Below are 21,582 nucleotides of genomic sequence, written 5' to 3'. Positions count from 1 at the left end.
TATGCTACCATGCTGCACCAATCTTTAGTTGTGTAAAAACTGGCATATCAGAAATGCTAAACATGGTGAGAAACAGAATCCACTTCAAATAAAACAAAAATCAGACACACTGCAGAGATAGTTTGCACACTGAAATATGTTTTAAAATGGGACTGGTTTCTGATTGGACTAAGCGAGATTCTGCAATTTCTGTACCTCTGCTTGAGGGACATGAGCTTTCAAATGTAGGGACCCTATGGTGGCCACATGGGAGAATTAGGAAGCAGAAAGAAGAGACCTGGCATGTTCATCAGTGAAATCGATGCCAGGACATCTTCAGGGAGCAGTGTCTCAGAAAGGCAGCGTCCATTAATAAGGACCTCCAGCACCCAGGGCATGCTCTTTTCTCACTGTTACCATCAGGTAGGAGGTACAAAAGCCTGAAGGCACACATTTAGTGATTCAGAAACAACTTCTTCCCCTCTGCCACTCAGTTCTAAATGGACTTTGAATCTTTGGACACTACCTCACTTTTTAAAAATATACAGTATTTCTGTTTTTTTGCACATTTTTGAATCTATTCAATATACATATATTGTAATTTATTTACTTATTTATAATTCTTATTCTTATTTTATTTATTTTTTTCTCTTCTATGTTACGTATTGCATTGAACTGCTGCTGCTAAGTTTACAAATTTCATGTCACATGCCACTGATAATAAACCTGGTTCTGAGAAGGAAGGGTCAGTGTGCTGAGAGGGGAAGGAGGTAGAGAGCTCCTCTTGCTCCTACTGTTCTTCAGCATGTCTCTCAGGCTTCATGCCAGCTTGCTGCTCCTCCAATACCAGCTGTTCTCTGCCCACCTGGCTAAACAGTGTAGCACATGCCACATGGAAACTGCCTATACATTTGCTGAGTACCACTGCACTGCTCTAAACTAAGGAATCTCACGTTAGAAAAGCAATCTGGTGCTTGTGAGACAAAACTTGGTAATCTGGTGTCTAAGGTAGGATGGCCATTGGTATCAGGAGTCAGGGAAAGAGTAGACCTTGTCCCAGTGGATAGTTCCTCTGGTAAGTGCTGTCCGCCTGTTTGATCTCCTTGACGATGGGGTCACCTGTGCTTTCAAGAAGCATGGCATTCACCATCAGGAAAACTCTTTGGCGATCCACGTCTACCTGGAAGCGTAGAAACCATTCCTGTTGCACCAAAGACAGGGGTTGGTTATAGAAACCCTAAAAGCACAAGTGAAACCAATGGCTTCCTGCCCCAGCGGGTGGCAACAATAACAGAAAATTCCATTGCCAAGACCTCAGGACGCCACTGAGATCAAAGGACATGAACTTATCATTGGCCAAGTACAAAGACATCATCGCAACCGGTGGAAAAGTCCAAGTGATCAGGGAGCTAAGAGACAGGGTGACCTTGACATCTACAGAGAATAGTTCAGATATATGTGGGTGACCAAGGGATTTCCTGTATCAAGTCACATCTCATCTCCCGCTGGAAAAGCTGAGCCTGTGAGTTTTCTATTCATCAGCAAAGTCCAGGTAGAATGTAATCTATTGGGAGATTCTGTAGCAATTGTTACTTCTCAATTGGACAAATCTTGGCCTCCTCCCTGGGTTGCAACACATCTACTTTGTCAGAAATTGCCAGCCTGAAGCCTCCAGTTGTCAATAGATAGACAGATAGATAGATGTGTATTGATGCCAAAGGAAATTACAGTGTCATAGTAGCATTACAAGTGCACAGATATAAATATTAGAAGAGAAGTAGAAAGAATAAAAAATAAGTTACCACTAAGTCTGACAGGAGGGGGTCACTATTTCCCCAACTGTGGGTTGACTCATTATTGAGCCTAATGGCCGAGGGTAAGAATGACCTCATATAGCGCTCTTTGGAGCAGCGCAGTTTTCTTAGTCTATTACTAAAAGTGCTCCTCTGTTCAGCCAAGTTGGCATGCAGAGGGTGAGAAACACTGTCCAGAAATGCCAGGATGTTCTGTAGGGTCCTTTGTTCTACCACAGCCTCCAGTGTGCAATAACCAGGCAACAGTACCAACACTGAGGCTTCAGCACAGCCGCATTGGGCTGAAGGGCCTGTTCCAGGGCTGAACTGCTCTGTGTTGGAATGAGCATCTTGGCCTTGAAATTGAGAAAGCATTTGAGCCTATGGAGGATCAGGATGGCTGAATAGCCTACAGTCAATTCTCTCGGTGTCAGCTGGGTCTCCCATTCAATAGGGGCAAATACCACAAAGTGTACAAGGTGCTTCAGTTTATCACTGCAGTGTCTGACTAAGGTCACAGACATGACCCAGAGACTCCATCTGATGATACCAAGACAGAGACCTAGTAATCCCATTCCGTGTGTGATGGCTACCAGTGACGTGTTAGATAGACCAAGGTAAACTGCACACGGAAATATGTGGCCCCATTTCCCAGTGGAAAGATTTCACTCACGAACACCGGGAATAAAGTGCTGCTTTCATCCATAAACTGTGCCTAAATAATAGGCAGAATCGATCCAATTTCCAACTGAGACAAAGAGACTACAGACTGCACACAATATAACAAAAGACTATTTTAAAGTTATACTCAAACTACACAAGCAATGCAAGCCCTACAGGCTCAGATGTAAACAGGAAGATAGGGCCGGGAGGGGGTTGTTGAAGGCGATGTATGGTGTGCTTACCTTCATTGGCTCAGACATTGAGAACAAGAGTTGGGACACTGTGACACCGCTACACAAAACACTCGCTGAGCCACACTTGAAGTGTTGTGTGCTGTTCCAGTCACCACAGGATGTGAGTAAATTTGAGAGAGTGCAGAAAAGATTCATGGTGTCTGGAACAGAGGACTTGCACTATCATGAGAAATTGAATAAACTGCGTCTGTGTTTCTTCGAGTGAAGAGGCTGAGAGGTGATGTGATAGAGGTACAGAAGCACAGAACATGTAGATAGCTAGTTTCCCATAGATGGGGTGTCTAAAACTAGAGGGCTTAGGCTTAAGATGGGAGAGAAGGAAGTTTAAAAGAGATCTGAGGGCACACAAAGATAGTTGCTATCTTGAATGAGTTACCAGAGGAGGTGGTGGAGTCAGGAACTGTAACAAAATTTAAGAGGCATCTGGGTAGGTATTTAAATGAGCATGGCATCGAGGGATATGGAATTAATGCAGGCACGTGGGGTTGGTATAGTTAGATGTGATAGACAGGAGAGATGTGATGGGACAAAGGGCCTGTCTGTATGCTGTATAAATGCCATCACTGTAGCCACATCCGTGTTTTATTGAAACTGCTTCCTATAGAGTTTCTGTAACATACTGGTGAGGAACCAGGTTACTCTGGAATCTCTGCCCTTTCATTGTCAACTGGTGGACTATAATATCTAGCTGCCCATTGCAAACTCTCTGGATATGCTAACACATCTGGAGACACGAATCTAGTTGTGGCATTTCCTTCTCTAAACACCAGACTCACCACCAGCCATACAGATCCCATAGCTGCAACCACATTAACTCAGTTTAATCCAAGCATGAGAGGTACCAAATTGTACTGACTAATTTATCAACTGCAATAATTGGAAAAAGAATGCCACCATAAAGCACAGGTTAACAAAGAGGACAGTAGTTACAAACTCAGATGGTCATTCTTAGCCTTCCATCCTGACCATTCGTAAGACCATAACATCTGAGCAGAATTAGGCCATTTGGCCCATTGTGTCTGTTCTGCCATTTCATCATAGCTGATTCATTTCCCTCTCAGCCCCAATCTCCTGCCTTTTCCCCGTATCCCTTCATACCCTGACCAATAAAGAATCTATCAACCTCTGCCTTGAATATATGTAAAGACTTGGCCTTCATAGCCATCTGTGGCAACAAATTCCACAGATTCACCACTCTCTGTCTAAAGAAATTCCTCCTCACCTCCATTCTAAAAGGATGCCCTCTATTCTGAGGCTGTGTCCTCTGGTCCTAGACTCTCCCACCAAAAGAAATTAGGTTTCAATTAGGTCACCCTGTTACGAATGTGGAGCAACTCTGAGGGGCCGAAGGGTGCAAAGTCGCCCCCTCCTTTTTGAGAATCGCAAGATCGCTGGTATTTCGGATCTGATACCCAGGAAATGAGAGAGATACACAGCATGTCAGGAAATGAGAGAGAGAGAGAGACGCAGGATCACAGCAAAGGCAGTTGTTATAGACGACGCAGAATACACAACAAGGTGGAATGTCTCCTAACAAAAGCGGAACGGAACCACTGATTACTGCTATTGTCTCTTGGAGACGGAATTGTGTATTGAGTACTGTACTATTCATTGAAACCCCTCAGGGGACAACCAGAGTGGTTTGGTTGAGGGATTGCATCATCCCAACCTGATTGACATCTAAGACCCCGTGAGTAAGGATAAAAGACAGGACTGGGGAACACCCCTTAGACACACCAGGAGAAACACTAGAAATCCAGTGACAGCATTTTATAGCGAAAGCCGGTGAGAGCTCGTGTGTGTCCTCCCTTGCCTGGGTGGCGGGCTCATCATGGAAGAACGGTTTAGCTAAAGGAGAGGTCATACTTAAACGGCCACAACAACGAGACACCGACAGATCAAAATCATAAAGGAAGGTTGGCAAAAACAATAGCGGAAACTGTTCCCATTCTTCTATCTCTCTCTCTCTCTCCAACAATTGCAACACAGCGACAAACAAACGACGGCAGCCTGTATGAACTGAAATGAACTTTAGATTTCCATCGGACAATTCATTATCCCCTAGACAACAATAGAGCTTATTTCTTATTATTATTATACCTGCACTTTCAGGTTTAGTATTGACGACGTATATTATCTGTATATTTGCATTGATATTATTTTTGTGTATTTTTGCTAATAAATACTGTTAAAAATAGTATCACCAGACTCCAACGGATGCTTCTATCTTTGCTGGTAAGTAACCCAGTTACGGGGTTCGTAACAACCCCTCATTCTTCTGAATTCTAGTGAATACAGGCCCAGAGCCATCAAACGCTCTTCATGTGACAAGCTGTTCAATCCTAAAATAACTTTGATGAACATCCTTTGAACCCGCTCCAATGTTAGCACATCCTATCACAGATGAAATACTCAAAACTGCTCACAAGCCATTCCAAAGGCTCCTAATCAGACAACATCAACATGACGTGGGCAAGGCCCTAATTCATAAGATGAGGGAGATGAGAAAGAATATGGTGAATATCAAAGTGTGAAATTAGTTGTAAAGTCAAATTTTGTTTTGACTGCAACTACTTCATCTCTGGAGAGTACTGAAGCTGAAGTGAAAGTTCTTTGGACAAAGCCAGTAGTTACTTGGATAATTAACCGATGATAGGAGAGAGAAGAAGAGTTATCGATGGCAGCAGTTGTGTTTAAGGAGCTAAATTATTGTAACCAGTGATGCATTCATCAACCTTCAGATCACCACTCCTCTGCAGAAAATAGAAAGCAAGCATGCTGCTTCATGACGGTTTGTGTGAAAACCATGTCATTAGTTGGGAATGAGCACTTACAACGGCAGCGTGTCTGCAACAAAATGGTTCCTCAGGTAGAAAATGACAAAGCAGTTGCAGAAATCTGCAGCTCATCGTGGGATGTTCCACAGCTCTGAATCACAAGTTACCTCATCATTCACCAGAAACCAGCAACATTCAAACTAAGCAACCTGACAAGTGTATTCAAAATGCAATGTAATGCAGAGAAATCAAAAGCACGGCATGCACATGTCATTTCCCAGACACTGGGTAGTTTCATGTCATTCACTGACTCTCAATGGGAACAAATAACATGCCACACCTTCAGATTTTAATAGTCACTGCAGAGAGAGGAGCTACCAAATTGGATGTCTTGCTATTTTTGTCACAATCCCTGCAGGAACAAGGGAATCCAACTGGGAAACCAAGGCATTATTTTTAAACCGCACTTAGTTCATGCCAAATGAAAGACATGTTGGATCCAGCTGTTTAGTTCTTGGATTAGACTAAAACCTCAAAATCCAACAGGCACAAGTCAAGAAAGTATTAGTATAAAGTTGGATTGTTACCTTGTTAGAAATCGCTCATTTCAATGTAATGACAAAAATATTGCTGAAAGTTTGCCATCAGTATTGTCCAGAGCTGTAGCTTTAATATTCAATGACGGAATGTGGGCTTCACTAGCATAGCCTGTGTTCATCAGCCTTTCCTTTTCGCCCTGAACATTTTTTTGGGGTGGGTGGTCTGTGCTGAGGGTTACCTCTAGTATTGTTGTCAGACAGCTTCAGGAATTAGACCCAATGAAAATAAAGGAACATTAACATATTTCCTGATCAGTCTGGTGCACGGTTGTGTCCCTGATGTTTTATAAATCTTGAGAATGCATACGCAAATGTGGACCACATACCTGCAGAAAGGACAAGAGCCAATGGAAATAATTTAGTAACAAAACCCAGGGTGCTGAAATTATCACAAGCTTGAGCTCTGTTTTGAAAAAAGATGAAGGCAACATAATAATTGAGAATTACATAACTGCTCCAATATACATAATCACAAGAGGCTGCAGAGGGTAGAAGACTCAGCCTGCTCCACCATGAGCACAACCCCTACCCCTCAAGGGCAACTTCATGAGGTGGTATCTCAAGAAGGACTCTCACCATCTGGGACATGCCCACTGCACTTCCAAGATCAAAATTGGAGGTGGAGTACAGGTTAAGACAGGATTTGCAGTGTAGGGAATTAGAAAGATCTTGGAGTCCATGTCCATAGATCCCTCAAAGTTGCTGTGAAAGTTAATAGGCTCATCCACAAACAAACACTACCTTTATTTCTTTTTTATATTTAACTATTTTGTAATTTATCGCAATTTTATTTCTTTGCACTATTGGTCAGGGTTGATCGTGGATAATGTGTCCTACCTGTCTACGGTAATATGCAAGCCTGGACAGTACCATATGTAGAGCAAGCTGTTGCCCATCCAGCAGGGAACATCTCTATGTAGCTGATGAATCCAAAGGAATGGCAGAGACTGATACAGTTTGGCACCAACAGCATTGCAGGAGTTTCCAATCAGTGTTGAACTTAATGCCTTAGGGACTCCAGCTCTGAAGTTTTCCACAGGGTTCACTCCCAAAGCTTTCCCCATGAGTGGGTGGCTTAAGACCACTTCCTTCTGCTAGCTGAACTGCCACCTACCGCAATACTACTGCCACAAAACAACAAATGGCATTTAAGGCCATTGATAACAAACCTGATTTTGATGTGCACAACTTGGAAAAGAAGAACACAAACAAATAACAAACTAATGAAATTAGATTATCTTTTTGTCAAATTAAACTTGCTTTAAGGTGACACTAGAGGCTATCGTGCAAATTTTTTTAACAACCTCTGCTGAAACTAGTACAATGTTTTAGTTCAGTCTACTCTTTGCAATATGATGAATAGTGCACAAAAAAAATTAGGTACCTAGTTGCAAAGATCAAAGGGCAGGACAGAATGTGGATGGAGAGCGTGTCAACTGGATTGAAATCGGTCTGAATGATAACAGAATAATAACTGATTTTCATTACATTTTCCCACTCACTTTTCCATCAAATTAGAAAGCCCAGTCAGTGGGGCTATGTTGAGCTAACCAGATAGGGTAAGTAATAGTGCACCCCAACTGATCAAACTGAAACATCAAAATCAGTTTCTACCCCTCTGCCACCAGATTTCTCATCAGTCCATGGACCCATAAGCACTACCTCGCTATTTCTACAGCTGCTGCAAACAACAAATTTTGGATCGTACCAAGAACTATCGGAATGTTTGATTTCACTGAAAATTAAATAAAGAGAAAACAAAAGACAAGAATTAAAAAAAAGATGGAAGAGTAAAGCGGATGTGTTGTTTTAAAATTCTGAGGGGACGGCATCCACTCTGGAATTCCTAGATATATGCAGAACTACCAAACATTGTAGTGGATTTTGATGGAACATTTTCTCCAATGATCTATATTGTAACGGGCGATCAATATTTTTCTATGGTTCTTTCTGGAGACTAACACTATTCCCAAATAGTTCCAATTACAATGTAAAAATGACCGCGTTATATTACACTGAATGAAACTTTTCATCATTGCTTGTGTATCAGTTTTCCTTCTACATACGAGGTGTGGTTGGTTTTCTTACACATAGGAGATTCTCTAGTTAATCAATCCCCCTTCTCTCTTTTCCATTCCTCATTCTGGCTCTCTTCTCACCCTTTCTCTTCTCCTCTCCTGTCCATCACCTCCCTCTGGTTCCCTTCCTTCTTCCCTTTCTCCCATAGTCTATTATCCTCTCCTATCAGATTCCTTCTCCTTCACTCCTTTACCTTTTCCACCTATCATCTCCCAGCTTCTTACTTTATCCCCTCTCCCCCACCTATTCACCTTCTTTCACCTGGTTTCACCTATCACCTACCAGCTAAAACTCTTTTCCTTCCCTCCACCTCCTTATTCTGGCTTCTGATCCCTTCCTTTTCAGCCCCGTTGAAGTGTCTTGGCCTGAAATGTTGGCTACTTGTTCCTCTCCATGGATCCTGCCTGACCTGCTGAATTCATCCAGCATTTTATGTGTTTTACTCTAGATTTCCAGCATCTGCAGAATCTCTTACGTTCAGTCAATCAATTTTGCTCCTAGCAAACATCAACTTAAAATGATTTTATTTTTAATTATTTCTACCTACAGGGCCAGCTGTAAGCTTGTATTCTTGAGCGCTGGTTACCACTATATATCAATATGCCATTAAACTGTAACACCATGAGCCCAGGGACACCCACACTATCTCAACTACACCACATTCTGCTTTGCTTCCTCTAAGGGCTCCATTAGTTCATCATTTCTGGCTCAGACATATCTTCATGGCAATACCTTCCACATAATGATTCTGAAATGTCTTCCTTCTTCCTTACATCTGGCTTTCCTTCACCCATAATTGATAGGCCTCTCAGCTGATTCTGTTCAAAGTTCTAAATTCGAAGTAAATTTATTATCGAAGTACATATATGTCACCTTATACAATCCTGAGATTCATTTTCTTGTGGGCATATTCAACAAATCCAATTACTAAAGTAGAATCAATGAAAGACAACACCAACAAGGCAGACAACCAGTGTGCAAAAGACACCAAACTGTGTAAGCACAAAAATAAAGAAAAGTAATAATAATAATAAATAAATAAGTAAATAATCAGAATTGAGAAGGTGAGATAAAGAGTTTGTGAAAGTGAGTCCACGGGTGTGGGAACAAAATTCAGTTATGGGGCAAGTGAAGTTGAGTGAAGTTATCCTCTCTGGTTCAAGAGCCTGATGGTTGAGGGGTAATAACTTCCTGAACCTGTCGGTGTGAGTTCTGAGGTTCCTGTACCTTATTCCTGCTTGCAGCAGTGAGAAGAGAACATGACCTGGATGTTGGGAATCCCTAATGATGTATGCTGCTTTCCTGTGAAAACACTCTGTGTAAACCTGCTCAGTGGTGGGGAGGCTTTTGCCGTGATGGACTAGGCTGTAACTACTACTTTTGTAGTATTTTCTGTTCAAGGGCATATGATACCAGGATGTGATGCAACCAGTCAATATACTCTCTACCACGCATCTATAAAAGTTTGTCGAAGTTTTAGATGTCACGCCAAATCTTCGCTGCCGTGCCTTCTTTGTAATTGCATTTACGTGTTCTGTTTCCCTTACTTCTACTTCCCACTCTCATCTGCCATTCAGAACACAGACCTTGTCCTCACTTTCTGCTTGACCAATCCTCACCTTCATCAAAGGGTTCTTCATGGTTCCCACACCTTCGATGGCATGCTAACAATAGACACAGCTTCCTCTCCCACCTGATCTTCCCGAAGGGACCTTTTCTGCTTCAATTTTCCATCTCCACTGACCCCCTCCCCAACTGATCCTACACCATGCCATGATACTAACAAGAAAACTTTGTTCTTTTACCTTGTGTCTTCCCACCATCCAGGTACCCAAACACTCCCACTAGATGAAGTAGCAATTCATTTATATTTATTACAAGGCAGTGCTCCTACATTCATTGTTCACGATATGATCTCCTCCACAATGGGGGAAGCGAGAACACAAGGGCAGCTCGAGCTCCCAGTGATCTGTCACTTTAATTGCCCACCTCACTCCCTCTTTCCTTTGACAAGGCTTCCGATCTGACACAAACTTGAGCTCTCAGAGAGTTGTCTCTTTAATTTCCCATCTCACTCTTCCCTTCTTTGACAACGTCAACTGATCTGAGACATTACTAGCTTTAGGATGGATCAATTCAGATAATAACTCAGTTCTGATGAAAGAGGAACAACATGTGATGTTAACTCAGTTTTGTTTAACAGTATTTCCAGTATTCTGTTTAATTTCAGGTTTGTAGCAGCCGCAGTGCATAGTAGCTCACTGTTCCCAATTTGTGTTTCTTTCTCATAAAGAGATAGGCCACTACAGCACAGAAAAAAGCCCTTTGGCCCATCTAGACTATGCTGATCTATTATTCTGCCTAGACCCACTGATCTACACCCGGACTATGGCTCTTCTTACCCTTCCATCCATGTAACTATCTAAATTTCTCTTAAGTGTTGAAGTCAAACCCATATACACCACTTGCGCTGCCAGCTCATTCCACGCTCTCACCACACTCTGAATGAACAAGTTCCCCCTCATGTTCCCCTTAAGCCTTTCACCCTTAAACCATGACATCTGTTTCTAGTCTCACTCAACCTCAGTAGAAAAGCCTTCTTGCCTTTACCCTGTCTATACCCATCAGAATTTTGTATACCTCTATCAAATCTACCCACATTCTCCTACTCTCAAGGGAATAAAGTCCTAACCTATTCAACTTTTCATAACTCAGGGCCTCAAATGCTCACAATGTCCTAATAAATTTTATCTGCATTCTTTGAATTTTATCAACATCTTTCTTGTAGGTAAGTAACCAGAACTACACACAATACTCAAAATTTGGCCTTACCAATGTCTCATAGAACTTCAACATATCATCCCAACTCCTGTTCTATACTTTGATTTATGAAGGCCAGTGCCTAAAGATCTCTTTATGACACTGTCTACCTGTGACACCACTTTCAAGAAATTATGGATTTGTAGTCCCAGATCTCTTTGATCTACCTGCCCTATCACTTACCATCCAAGACCTGGTTTGTCCTCCCAAAACGCAACATCTCACCCATGTCTGCATTAAGGTCCATCTGGAATTTATCAGCCAGTTTTCTAGCTGGTCCAGTTCCTACTGCAAGCTTTGATAACCTTCTTCGTTCTCATCTGTCTCCCTCCAATTCTACCACCCTGGCCGATAGGCAAACCTTCACCAATCCCTCAAAACTACCAGGACCACTGGAATCAGCCAATCCCACTTCATCTCATCCTCCTCTTTACTACTTAAAACACATTTGATTATACTTTCTTTCAGCTGTGATTAAAGATAATCAACCTAAAAAAATCTTCCTCTCTTTGGATGCTGCATGGCCTGACGAGTAGTCTGTGTTTATATGAGTGACATTACTGAACCCTCACATCTGAACAAATTAGCAATGTGTCATCTAGTCAGGTGAAGGCCTCTTCATGACCCTAGCCAGATAATGATTAATGGTACAGACCATTAAAACAATAAGGATTTCATCTGATCAGCATACAAGTTTTACAGTTTTCTGTCAGACACATGTCAGGGGGCATTCTGATGGGTTGCTTCACAGCCCGATCACAAACAAGAGAAAATCTGCAGACGCTGGAAATCCGAGCAACACACACAAAATGCTAGAAAAAGAGTACAGTCGATGTACTGGGCCGAGACCCGAAACGTTGACCGTACTGTTTTCCAACATTGCTGCCTGGCCTGCTGAGTTCCTCCAGTATTTTGTGTGTGTTGCATCACAGTGTGGTGTGGAGACTCCAGTGCACAGGATCACCAGAGGCTGCAGAGGGTTGTAGAGTCAACCAACTCCACCATGGGCACAACCCTCCCCACCATGAGGGGCATCCACATCAAGAATATAACAACATCCATCATGAAAGACTCTCACCATCCAGGATATGCTCTCTTCTCATTACTAAAGATGCTGACAGCTGAAGATGCACACTCAACACTTCAGGAACAGCTTTTACCCCTCTGCCATCAGATTTCAAAATGGCTATTCCTCTCCATTGAACTATTTCTTTTAGTGATTTATAGTAATCTTTTGCCTTTACACTGCACAGCTGCCACAGAACTTTATATATCATGGCGCCTAAGTCAGTGGTAATAAATCTGATGCTGATAATCCCTGCTTCCAAATACAGTGTGGTGGAGATTACTGAGTTCGACCTGATCCAATAATTTACCGGCAACCATGGTCAAAGTTCATTTATAAAAATAGAAGGCAAAATGCGAGATAAACTCATCAAATCAGGTAGTATCCGTGGAGGTTAAATCTTTCAGTCAATCTTTGTCCAGAATAACTCAGGTCAGTGATGGGAAAGAATATTTCTCTCCACGCCGCCCCCCCCTCCCCCCCTGACGCTGTCCAACCTGCTGAGCATTTCCGGCATTTACTGATTTAGTTTCTATGGGTGTGGTCAGCGGAGGATGTGTTCAAAGGAGGGGTGTTTAATACCCCCACGCTCAGGGCCGGAGTTTGTCATCAGGATTCTATCCCCTCAGCACCCCGGCCTCAGTGTACACCGCCTCCAGCCCATTCAGCCCCGGTTTGAAAACGACGACCACTGCACATTAGCCAGAGAAGCATCAAGGAACTAAAACAATGCCAAATTTCATATCGATGTGTCGGGTCACTGTGTGAAACAGCGCTAAACCCCTACAGAGAGGGACTGAAGCAACTCCCGGCTCAACACCGCCCGTTGATGATCACACGGCGACAAGAAATCTAACCCAGTGACTTTGAAAATCAATGGAAGTTCCGGACACCGAAGATCCGAAGGCGATTGTCTATTTACAGCCCCGTTCCTCACCAAATAAACAGCTGTCACCGCCGGTTAGGGCGGGGGACTTCGCCTGAGTTCCCCGTCCCTTCCCCACGATGTCGGGGACCCGGGTCAACAAATGTCTACTATGGTCGGTCCCTCAGCCAGGCCCGGTAGCCAACAGCTTCGCCTGATCGCCGAAGGGATCTCCACTCCGAACATATCACCCCGTAAAGCCCCTAATACCACTCGTCCCGTCCCCAAACACAAATACAGTATTTCGAACCCCGCCCCTCCCAATACCATGGCTGCCCAATGTCCACGACCCAAGCTCCGCCCGCGACGCCACCCCATCCAACCCCTCTCACCGGGCTGCGGATCCCGACCGCTGTGCCTGCTTACCTGGCTGATGTGCGGGTTGGGGTTGAAGCCGCACTGACTGCACACCAGGAGCTGGCACTGGGTGCAGCGGCCGTAGTTGGCTGCGCCGGGGTCGTGCAGCCTCAGCTCGGTGCTCGCACACACGGGGCACAAGGTGCTGGGTGCTGTCCGCGGTGCTGAAACCGGCGGTTCGGCCGTGCCGGGGTCTCGGGGACCGGGCTGGGCTTTGGGCGCGGACACCGGACGCCGGGCCGCCTCCTCGGGTTCGGCTTTGGAGTCGAAGAGGCCGAACTTGTTGACGACCGAGGACACGGCGCTGAGCGGGCGGCCGTCCGACAGGAAGCTGGGCATCATGCTGGCGGGGGGAGGAGGCGAGCCCGGGGCTGCCGAACTCTCTGCCTGGGCTGGGGACTCTGGCAACTCCTGGGCGGGGGCTCCCGCTCCCGCTCCCGCTCCCGGCTCTGGCTCCGCTCGGCCCCCTCCACTCGTCTGAGGGATCCTGCAACGCAAAGACAGCGCTGTTTACAGGCAGCAGCCGAGCCCACGCACCGCGCTCGCTCCCGCGCCGCGCGTTTGCATCCCGCCTCTGCGCGCTGCGCGCTCACGACCCTTAAAGAGATAGCCCGGCCGACAAGGCTGTCGCAAGGCTTTGCGGTGCGGAACAGGGACGGTAGACTGCGCGCTCCTGGAAACCTGGTCTAGACTCGGAGACGGGCTGCGCGCTCCCGCGGTGACCCAGGAACGCCGCCGGCGTCCCTTACTGCTGCAGGACCCGCAGCTGGTCTGTGAGCAGGGGCGCGCCGCGGGGCTACGGGCCGAGCGGTCTGGGGAACAGTGCATTTACACCCGGAGCGCGCACGGCTCCCGGGGACGTGCCTGCCTGCCGACATGACAGCGCAGATATCCCTGCGGTCTTCGTCGCTCAGCCGCCGGAGATCGGGTTCCTGAACCGGGGGCAAAAGGTGCGGAGGTACCGGGGTGTCATCGGCGCTGATCTCGTTGCCCATGGCTGGTCCGCTCCCTCACCCCCGGACCCACACGCCGCAACGCGCATGCCCCCAGCTGCTGCCAAAAATCTGCAGCATCCTGCTAACCTTCGGCTAAACTCGCGGTGCGCACCCCCGCCCCTTTCCCGCCGCCGCCTTTCCCTGCATCCTTGCGGACTCCGCGCTCCCGCCTCCACCCTTTCCAGCTGATTCGACCTGACAGTCCACACCCAGGCTCGTGCCCGCCGCTGGGACCAGTATCCGGTCTCCACGTTAAAACCCGGAGCCTCTTCCTCGTCACCCATTTCACCCACCCCCTCCATTCCCCCTCTTCTTCCTCCTACCTCCAGATCCCGGCTCACCAACGGGCATCTGCTCTGCTCCCCGATCTAAGTCTCCACATTGTAGACTCTGACCTATCCGCTGAGACCACGTTCATAAACAGTTTCATCCTCTGTGATCCCCCTCCCCCTACACGGTGCTCCCCACCTCTGTCAGCGGAGGGAGGAGCCCCGTAGCCCGCCCCCTTCCTCCCCCACCCTGTGGTCAACCGGCGTCTCTGACACACGGAATAAAACTGACGGCGCTTCATTGAACAGCGCTGTACAGGCCGTTCGGCCCACGATGCTGTGCCAACCTTTTAACCTACTCGAAGATAAATCTAACCTTTCCCTCCTACATAACCCTCCATTTTCCCATCATCTATGTGCCTATCTAAGAGTATCTTAAATGCTCCTACTGAATCTGCCTCTAACGACAGCCATTGCAGCGCGTAACGTGCACCTTCCAATTTTTGTTAAAAAAAACTTACCGCTAACAACCGCCCTATACTTTTCCTCCAATCACTTTTAAGTTATGCCTCTTGTATTAGCCATTTTCTCTGTGCAAATATGTCTCTGGCTGCCCACTTGATCAATGTCTCTTTTCATCTTGTACACTCCGATCAAGTCACATCTCATCCTCCGCTCCAAAGAGAAAAACCCTAGCTCACCCAACCTATCCTCATTAGACTCGGACAATGGCTGAGAAACAGATGAGAACAAGCAACCCGCTGTCCGGGGAGGAGGCGAGAGCAGCATTGGGATTACCTTCTACTGCAAGGGTTTGAAGGAAGGTGTCACTGTGCAACTGACAGCCAAGGGCTGCCGTCTGTGCGATAAAATGCTTCGTGCATCACAACACCAACGCCCAGAGTCTATTTACACAGTCATAAGATAGTCACGACTCAGTGTCTAATGGCCTATGCCTTAAGTTACATTGAGCACGGATAGAAACCAGGCTTTTTGCTGTTAAAATAACGTGAACACAGATTGCCAATTGTTTGCCGGGACCTCAGCAACCCCAGCCCAAGGGATCAATAAGATTCTTGTAGTGTTCCCTGGCTCACTGGCAACACACCATGGAGGACACAGCTCTTCCACTCTCGCAGTGAAGCATTGCTCCTCCTTGCCAATTCTGTGGGTGCCCCGGATACCGCCTGTCAGTCAAAAAAAAAACCAGGTTCTGATGCGACAGTAAAAGTCCGAACTCCTTGTCCCGGTAATCGGCACTAATTCCCAACACACATCAGCCAGCAAGGGCGCTCTGTGCTGGAATAAGAGGGCAGATAATGGTGCAGGGAAGCCTGACTCTAGGAACGTATGCAACCCTATGGCTTAGCTAATACCTTACTCCACCGGTAACATCAGCCCATGGGGTCCACTTGTCTGTCTGCTGGTGCACGCTGGGAGAGGCATCAGAAAGTAGATGTTAACGGGGAAGTTACAGCACAAGGCCGCGTGTATGCCAACCAGCAAAACCAGCATGCAGTAGATAGAGCTACTTACAAGCCATAGATTAGATCAACTGTTCTCTCCAGGACACAGGTTAGTTTTCAGCTGATTCAACCCACACAGGTCAAAAATCAGTCGAGTGTGCTGGATGCAGCAGGCACAACCTCATGATAGCGGTGAAAACCTGCTCTCCTGAACAGAGTCAGTGCAGTAACAAAATGGACTGGCTATAGGTGTCACCCAACAATGCAGTTTCCCAATGTGCCCTATCTAATGCAGGTCTCATGGCCTCACGGTTCACTTTGTTCAGATTTCAGAATGAACTACTTTCAATCATTATATGAATTTTTGATGATATTATCACCTTAAGATTGTTACTTTCTATTCATAGAAAGTCTCCATGATTATTGTGTTAGTGTTGCCCATGACATTTCTAATGTTATTACTTTTCCTGTGCTCGATAGTAAATTGTTTGGGCATCAATGTACACATTTCATCAATACCTTGCACCTTTTGCATTTTCTCAGTTCCCAAACAAATTCTACTTGCTCTAGGAAATCTGGAGATGCTGGAAATCCAAAGTAACACACACAAATTGCTGGAGGAACTCAGCAGACCAAGCAGTATCAATGGAAAAGAGTAAACAATCAATGTTTCAGGCCAAGACCTGGCCAGTCCTGATGAATGGTTTCTTCTTTAAACATCGGCTGTTTACTGGTTTCCTGACCTGCTGAGTGCCTGCAGCATTTGCATGTGTTGCTAATTCTACATACTGATCTTCTGAGGCATCCTCTCCATTGTATTATCCTATTCTTGGCTAAACCTAATTCTTCTTAATTTCCCCTCTCTCTTCTGTTTGTATCCTGGGATATTTAATACCTTGTCTCTTTGTTCCATGTCTCTGTAATGCTGATGAGATTGTACCTATTTATTTCACCAGTAATTTATTTAACTTCTTACAAGTAAAACTGCAGAGAGCATTCACATAAGGAATCTCAGGTCTTATTGCTCTGTTTCTTACTGGAGCTGCAGGTGAATGTTCAATCTCTTAATCGTGGAATCATTGACTAATACAGCATGGCAATAGATCCTTCTGCCCAACTGTTCCATGCCAATCTAAGCTAGACCCATTTCCCCACATTTGGCTGATACCCTTCTAAACCCTTCCTATCCATGTACTTGTCCAAATGTCTTTTAAATGGTAAACTCTTCTGGAAAGACTATGGCTGCGATTATCCATTTTGCCACTTTGTACTATTGTCTTTGCTTCTTTCTAATCTCCTCCCCCCCCCCCCATCAGAACCATTCTCCAACTTTTTCTTTAGTTTGAGACCATCCCTGCAGACCTGCTTATGCAACTTTCTAGGATTCTGGTCACAGCCTGATTTAGGTGAAGCCCATGCCAGTGGAGGAGCTCTTTTTCTCAGTGTACTGGTGGCAGTGCCAGTTTCAACCAAAACCAAGCTTTCCCATACCAACCTCTGAGAGGTGCATTCAACATAGAACACAGAACCATACTTCACAGGAACAAAGTCTATGGATCAGGGTCCATGGTGAAAACTTTACCTGATCCAACCTCCCTGCCCATGGTCCACAGCACTGCATTCCCTACCTATTTGTGGGTCTATCTAAAAACCCCTATAAATCTAATTCCTCCGCCTTCTTTACAGTGTATTCCAAACCTACCATTCCCTGTATACAAAAAGTGCTTTCTATTTCTCCTTTAAACATTCTCTCTCTCACCTTAAGCCTATGCCCTCTGGTATTTCATCGACACAAGAGGTACTGCAGATGTTGGAAGTCGAGAGGGATGTCCACAATGTGCTGGAGGACGTGTGTATCCTTCACCCTGGGGAATAGTCTCTGGCTATCCATTCTATTTATGCCTCTCATAATGTTACAAACATCTAACAGTTCTTCCTTTAGCCTCTGATGAACCACACCAGAGGTGAACAGAGAGTTCAAGACCATTCAATCTCTCCTTTTAGCTACTGCTCTCTAATCCAGGCAATATCCTGGTGAACCTCTTCAGCACCCTCTCCAAAGCCTCCACACCCATCAAGTAACACAGTTACCAGAACTGCACACAGTACTCCAACAGTGGCCTGACCCAAGTCTGATATGGCTGCAGCTTCCCAGCTTTTGTAGTAATTTCCCCAGCTGGAGAAGACAGGCACCCTGTATACCTTCCTTAGCTCCCTATCTACTTCTATTGCCAATTTTAGGGAACTATGACTCACATCCCGAGATCCTTCTGTACACCAATGTTCCCAAGGATGCTATCATTTACTGTGCACTTTTATCTTGCATCTCAATTCCAAAAGTGCAACTATTTAACTACATTGACCCAATAACTAATTACACGTGACTCAGCTATTAATCCAAGATATCACAGTCTTTAAACACAAGGTTCTGCAGATGTTGGAAATCCAGAACAGGAAACACAAAAAGCTGGACCATAAGGTGTAGGAGAAGAAGTAGACATTCGGCTTGTTCAGTCTGCTCTGACATTCCATCATGGCTGATTTATTGTCCCTCTCTGACCCATTCTCCTGCCTTCTCCCCATTACCTTTGATATACTAAACAGTTAAGAACCTATTATCTCCGCTTTTAATATACTCGGCCTCTTCAGCTGTCTGTGGCAAAGTGTTCCACAGATTCACCATCCGCTAGCTAAATTAATTCCTTCTCATCTTTGGACATCCCTATTCTAAGGCTGTGGCCTCTGATCCTAGACTCATACACTATAGGAAACACCTCTCCACATTCACTCCATCTAGGATTTTCAATATTCAATAGGTTCCAATGACAACCCCATCATTCTTCTAAACTCCAACGAGTACAGGCCCAGAACCATCCAATGCTCCTCATATGATAAGTCTTTTAATCCTGGTATCATTTTTGTGAACCACCTTTGAATCTCCTCCAATGTCAGCGCATCCTTTCTTAGATAAGGGGTCCAAAACTGCTCGTAATACTGCAGGAGAGTGTGGTAACCTGCATCAATGACTATCTTTCAGTTGCACTTACTTCAACAGTGATGAACTGTTTTGAGAGGTTGGTGATGAACTGTTTTGAGAGGCTGGTGATGAAACATATCGGCTCCTGCCTGAGATGCGACGTGAATCCGCTCTAATTTGCTTACTGGAGCAACAGGTCCACAGCTGTTGCCATTTCATTGGCTCTTCACTCAACTCTGGAACATCTGGACAGCAAAGATGCATACATCAGGATGCTCTTTATCGACCACAGCTCAGCATTCAATACCCTCATCCCCTCAAAACTAATCAGTAGGCTCCAAAGCCTTTCTCTCCATACTTCCTTGTACAATTAGATCCTGGGTTTGCTCACTTGCAGACCCAGTCAGTTTGAATTGGCAGCAACATCTCCTCCACAATCTCCATCAGCACAGGTGCAGTACAAGGCTATGTGCTCAGCCCACTGCTCTATTCCCTTTACACTTATGACTGTGTGGCTAAACACAGCTCCAATGCCTTATTTAAGTCTGCTGATGACACCAGTGTGATGGGCCAAATCAAAGGTGGCTCCTGACTGAATGGGCCAAGAAGTTGGAGCTGGAGTTAGATGTAGTTAAGGTAATCCAGGAGGCTGAAGTCATTATAGATGAGGTTTTGGAAAAGCTGGTCACACCCAGAGAACATGCTTTGGGCAGTAGATTGGTGACCACCAGGAGAAGTAAGGGGGTTTAAGCAGTTGGTGCAGAATTCCCCTATAGCCATTGACCTCAGCAACCTGTTCGGATGTTGCTGGGGGTAATGACCTTTTGGATCATGCAGTAGCAGCCAGGCTAGTGACACTGTGGCTGGCTCTGAGGATCAGCAGGGAAGGGAGGGTGGTAGTGATGGGGGATTCAGTAGTTATGGGGGCAGACAGGAGATCCCATAGCCGCAAAAGAGACACCAGGATGGTGTGTTGCCTCTCGGGTGCTAGGGTCCATGATGTATCGGAGCTGCTGCAGGGTATTCTCAAGGTGGAGGGAGAACAGCCAGATGTACCCTGCTGCAGGGTATTCTCAAGGTGGAGGGAGAACAGCCAGAACATTGTGGATACTAGCACCAACGATATGGACAGAAAGGGGTCCTATGCAGTCGGTATATAGAGTTAGGAAAGAGGCTGAAGAGAAGGACCTACAAGGTAGTAATCTCCAGATTACTCCTGGTACCATGGGCCAATGCAGGTAGGAATGGGTAGATAGCACAAATGAATGAGTGGATGAGGAGACGGTGCAGTGGGCAAGGTTTCTTGGATCATTGGAATCTTTTCTGGGGAAGGAGTGACCTGTACAAGGGGAACCAATATCCTAGCTGGGAGGTTTGCTAATGCTACTTGGGAGGGTTTAATCTAATTTTCCAGGAGTTAGGAACCAGGTCACTGAGTGAAAGTTCAAACAGGAAGGTAGATGCCAAGGAAATTATTGAAAGGCAAAATTGAAATAACAAGTATGATGGGTCAGATAGATTGAAGTGTGTGTATGAACTTAGAGCATGGATCAATATATGGAACTATGATGCTGTGGTCATTACTGAAAGTTGGTTGAGAGAGGGGCAGGAATGGGAGATTACTGTACCAAGTTTTCAAAGTTTTTGAAAAGATAGAGAAGGAAGTAAAAGTGGAGGGGAGTTGCACTACTAATATCATAGCTACACTCAGGGATGACACAATGGAGGGTTCAGACACTGAGTCCATTTGGGTAGAACTCAAGAATAGGAAGGGTGCAATCACACTGATGAGATGGTACTATAGACCCCCCAAGAGCCACCAGGAGATTGAGGAACAGATATGTAAACAGACTAAGGAAATGTGTAAAAATAGTATGGTTGTTATGAGGGATTTCAACTGCCCAAATATAAACTGGGCCCTTCTTAGTGCAAGGGGTTTAAATGAGGCAGAATTTTTTAAGTGTATCCAGGAGGATTTATTAAATCAATATCTGGACAGTCCAACAAGAGTGTTGGATAATGAGTCTGGCTAGACGTTGGGTAATGAGCCTGCCTAGGTGACATTTCAGTGGGTGAGCCATTAGGGAACAGTGACAACTCCTTAACATTCAGGAGAGCTATAGATAAGGACAGGTATGGTCCTTGCGGGAGAGTTTTAAGTTGGAGTAGGGTAAATTATGAGGGCACTAGGCAGAAAATAAGAAGAGCTAATTGGGAACACTTTTTTTTCTGGCAAGTACACTTCAGACACATGGAGGGTGTTTAAAGAACAATTGCATGGAGTATAGGAAAGTTATGTTCCTGTTAGAAGGAAGGACAGGAATGGAAAGATAAGAGAACCTTGGGTGTCCAGAGTGGTGATGAATTTAATCAAGAAGCAAAAGGAAACGTATGTAAAGCTTCAGAAGTCAGGATCAAATGAAGCACATGGAATTATAAAAAAGCCAGAAAAGAAATAACGAAGAGAAATAGGAAAGCCAGGAGGGGCTATGAAAAGTCCTTGACAAGTAGGATTAAGGTGAATCCTAAGGCATTCTACACATACATCAAGAACAAGAGAATA

The 21,582-nt window shown here is 45.2% G+C and overlaps 1 protein-coding gene and 1 long non-coding RNA gene across 3 annotated transcripts in view; one reads left to right on the top strand and one right to left on the bottom strand.

The window, feature by feature from the left end:
• The window catches only part of pcloa (piccolo presynaptic cytomatrix protein a), a 437,698-nt gene extending 423,008 nt beyond the window's left edge, over nt 1-14,690 (bottom strand). For both annotated transcript variants that reach the window (XM_073066476.1, XM_073066477.1), the window contains exons 1-2: nt 14,631-14,690; nt 13,322-13,799 (exon numbers count right to left, since the gene is read on the bottom strand). In XM_073066476.1, coding sequence (XP_072922577.1) covers nt 13,322-13,654 — 333 coding nt within the window. In that variant the 5' untranslated portion in view covers nt 13,655-13,799; nt 14,631-14,690. The remainder of the gene's footprint in view (nt 1-13,321; nt 13,800-14,630) is intronic.
• Nucleotides 13,941-21,582, top strand: part of LOC140738738 (uncharacterized) — a 64,933-nt gene continuing 57,291 nt past the window's right edge. The window contains exon 1 of the long non-coding RNA XR_012101431.1: nt 13,941-14,262. This is a non-coding gene — a long non-coding RNA (uncharacterized lncRNA). The remainder of the gene's footprint in view (nt 14,263-21,582) is intronic.

This window comes from Hemitrygon akajei, chromosome 14 (assembly GCF_048418815.1).
Source record: "Hemitrygon akajei chromosome 14, sHemAka1.3, whole genome shotgun sequence".
In the NCBI taxonomy this organism is placed as follows: Eukaryota; Metazoa; Chordata; class Chondrichthyes; order Myliobatiformes; family Dasyatidae; genus Hemitrygon; species Hemitrygon akajei.
This window is presented reverse-complemented; position numbering and strand designations above follow the sequence as displayed.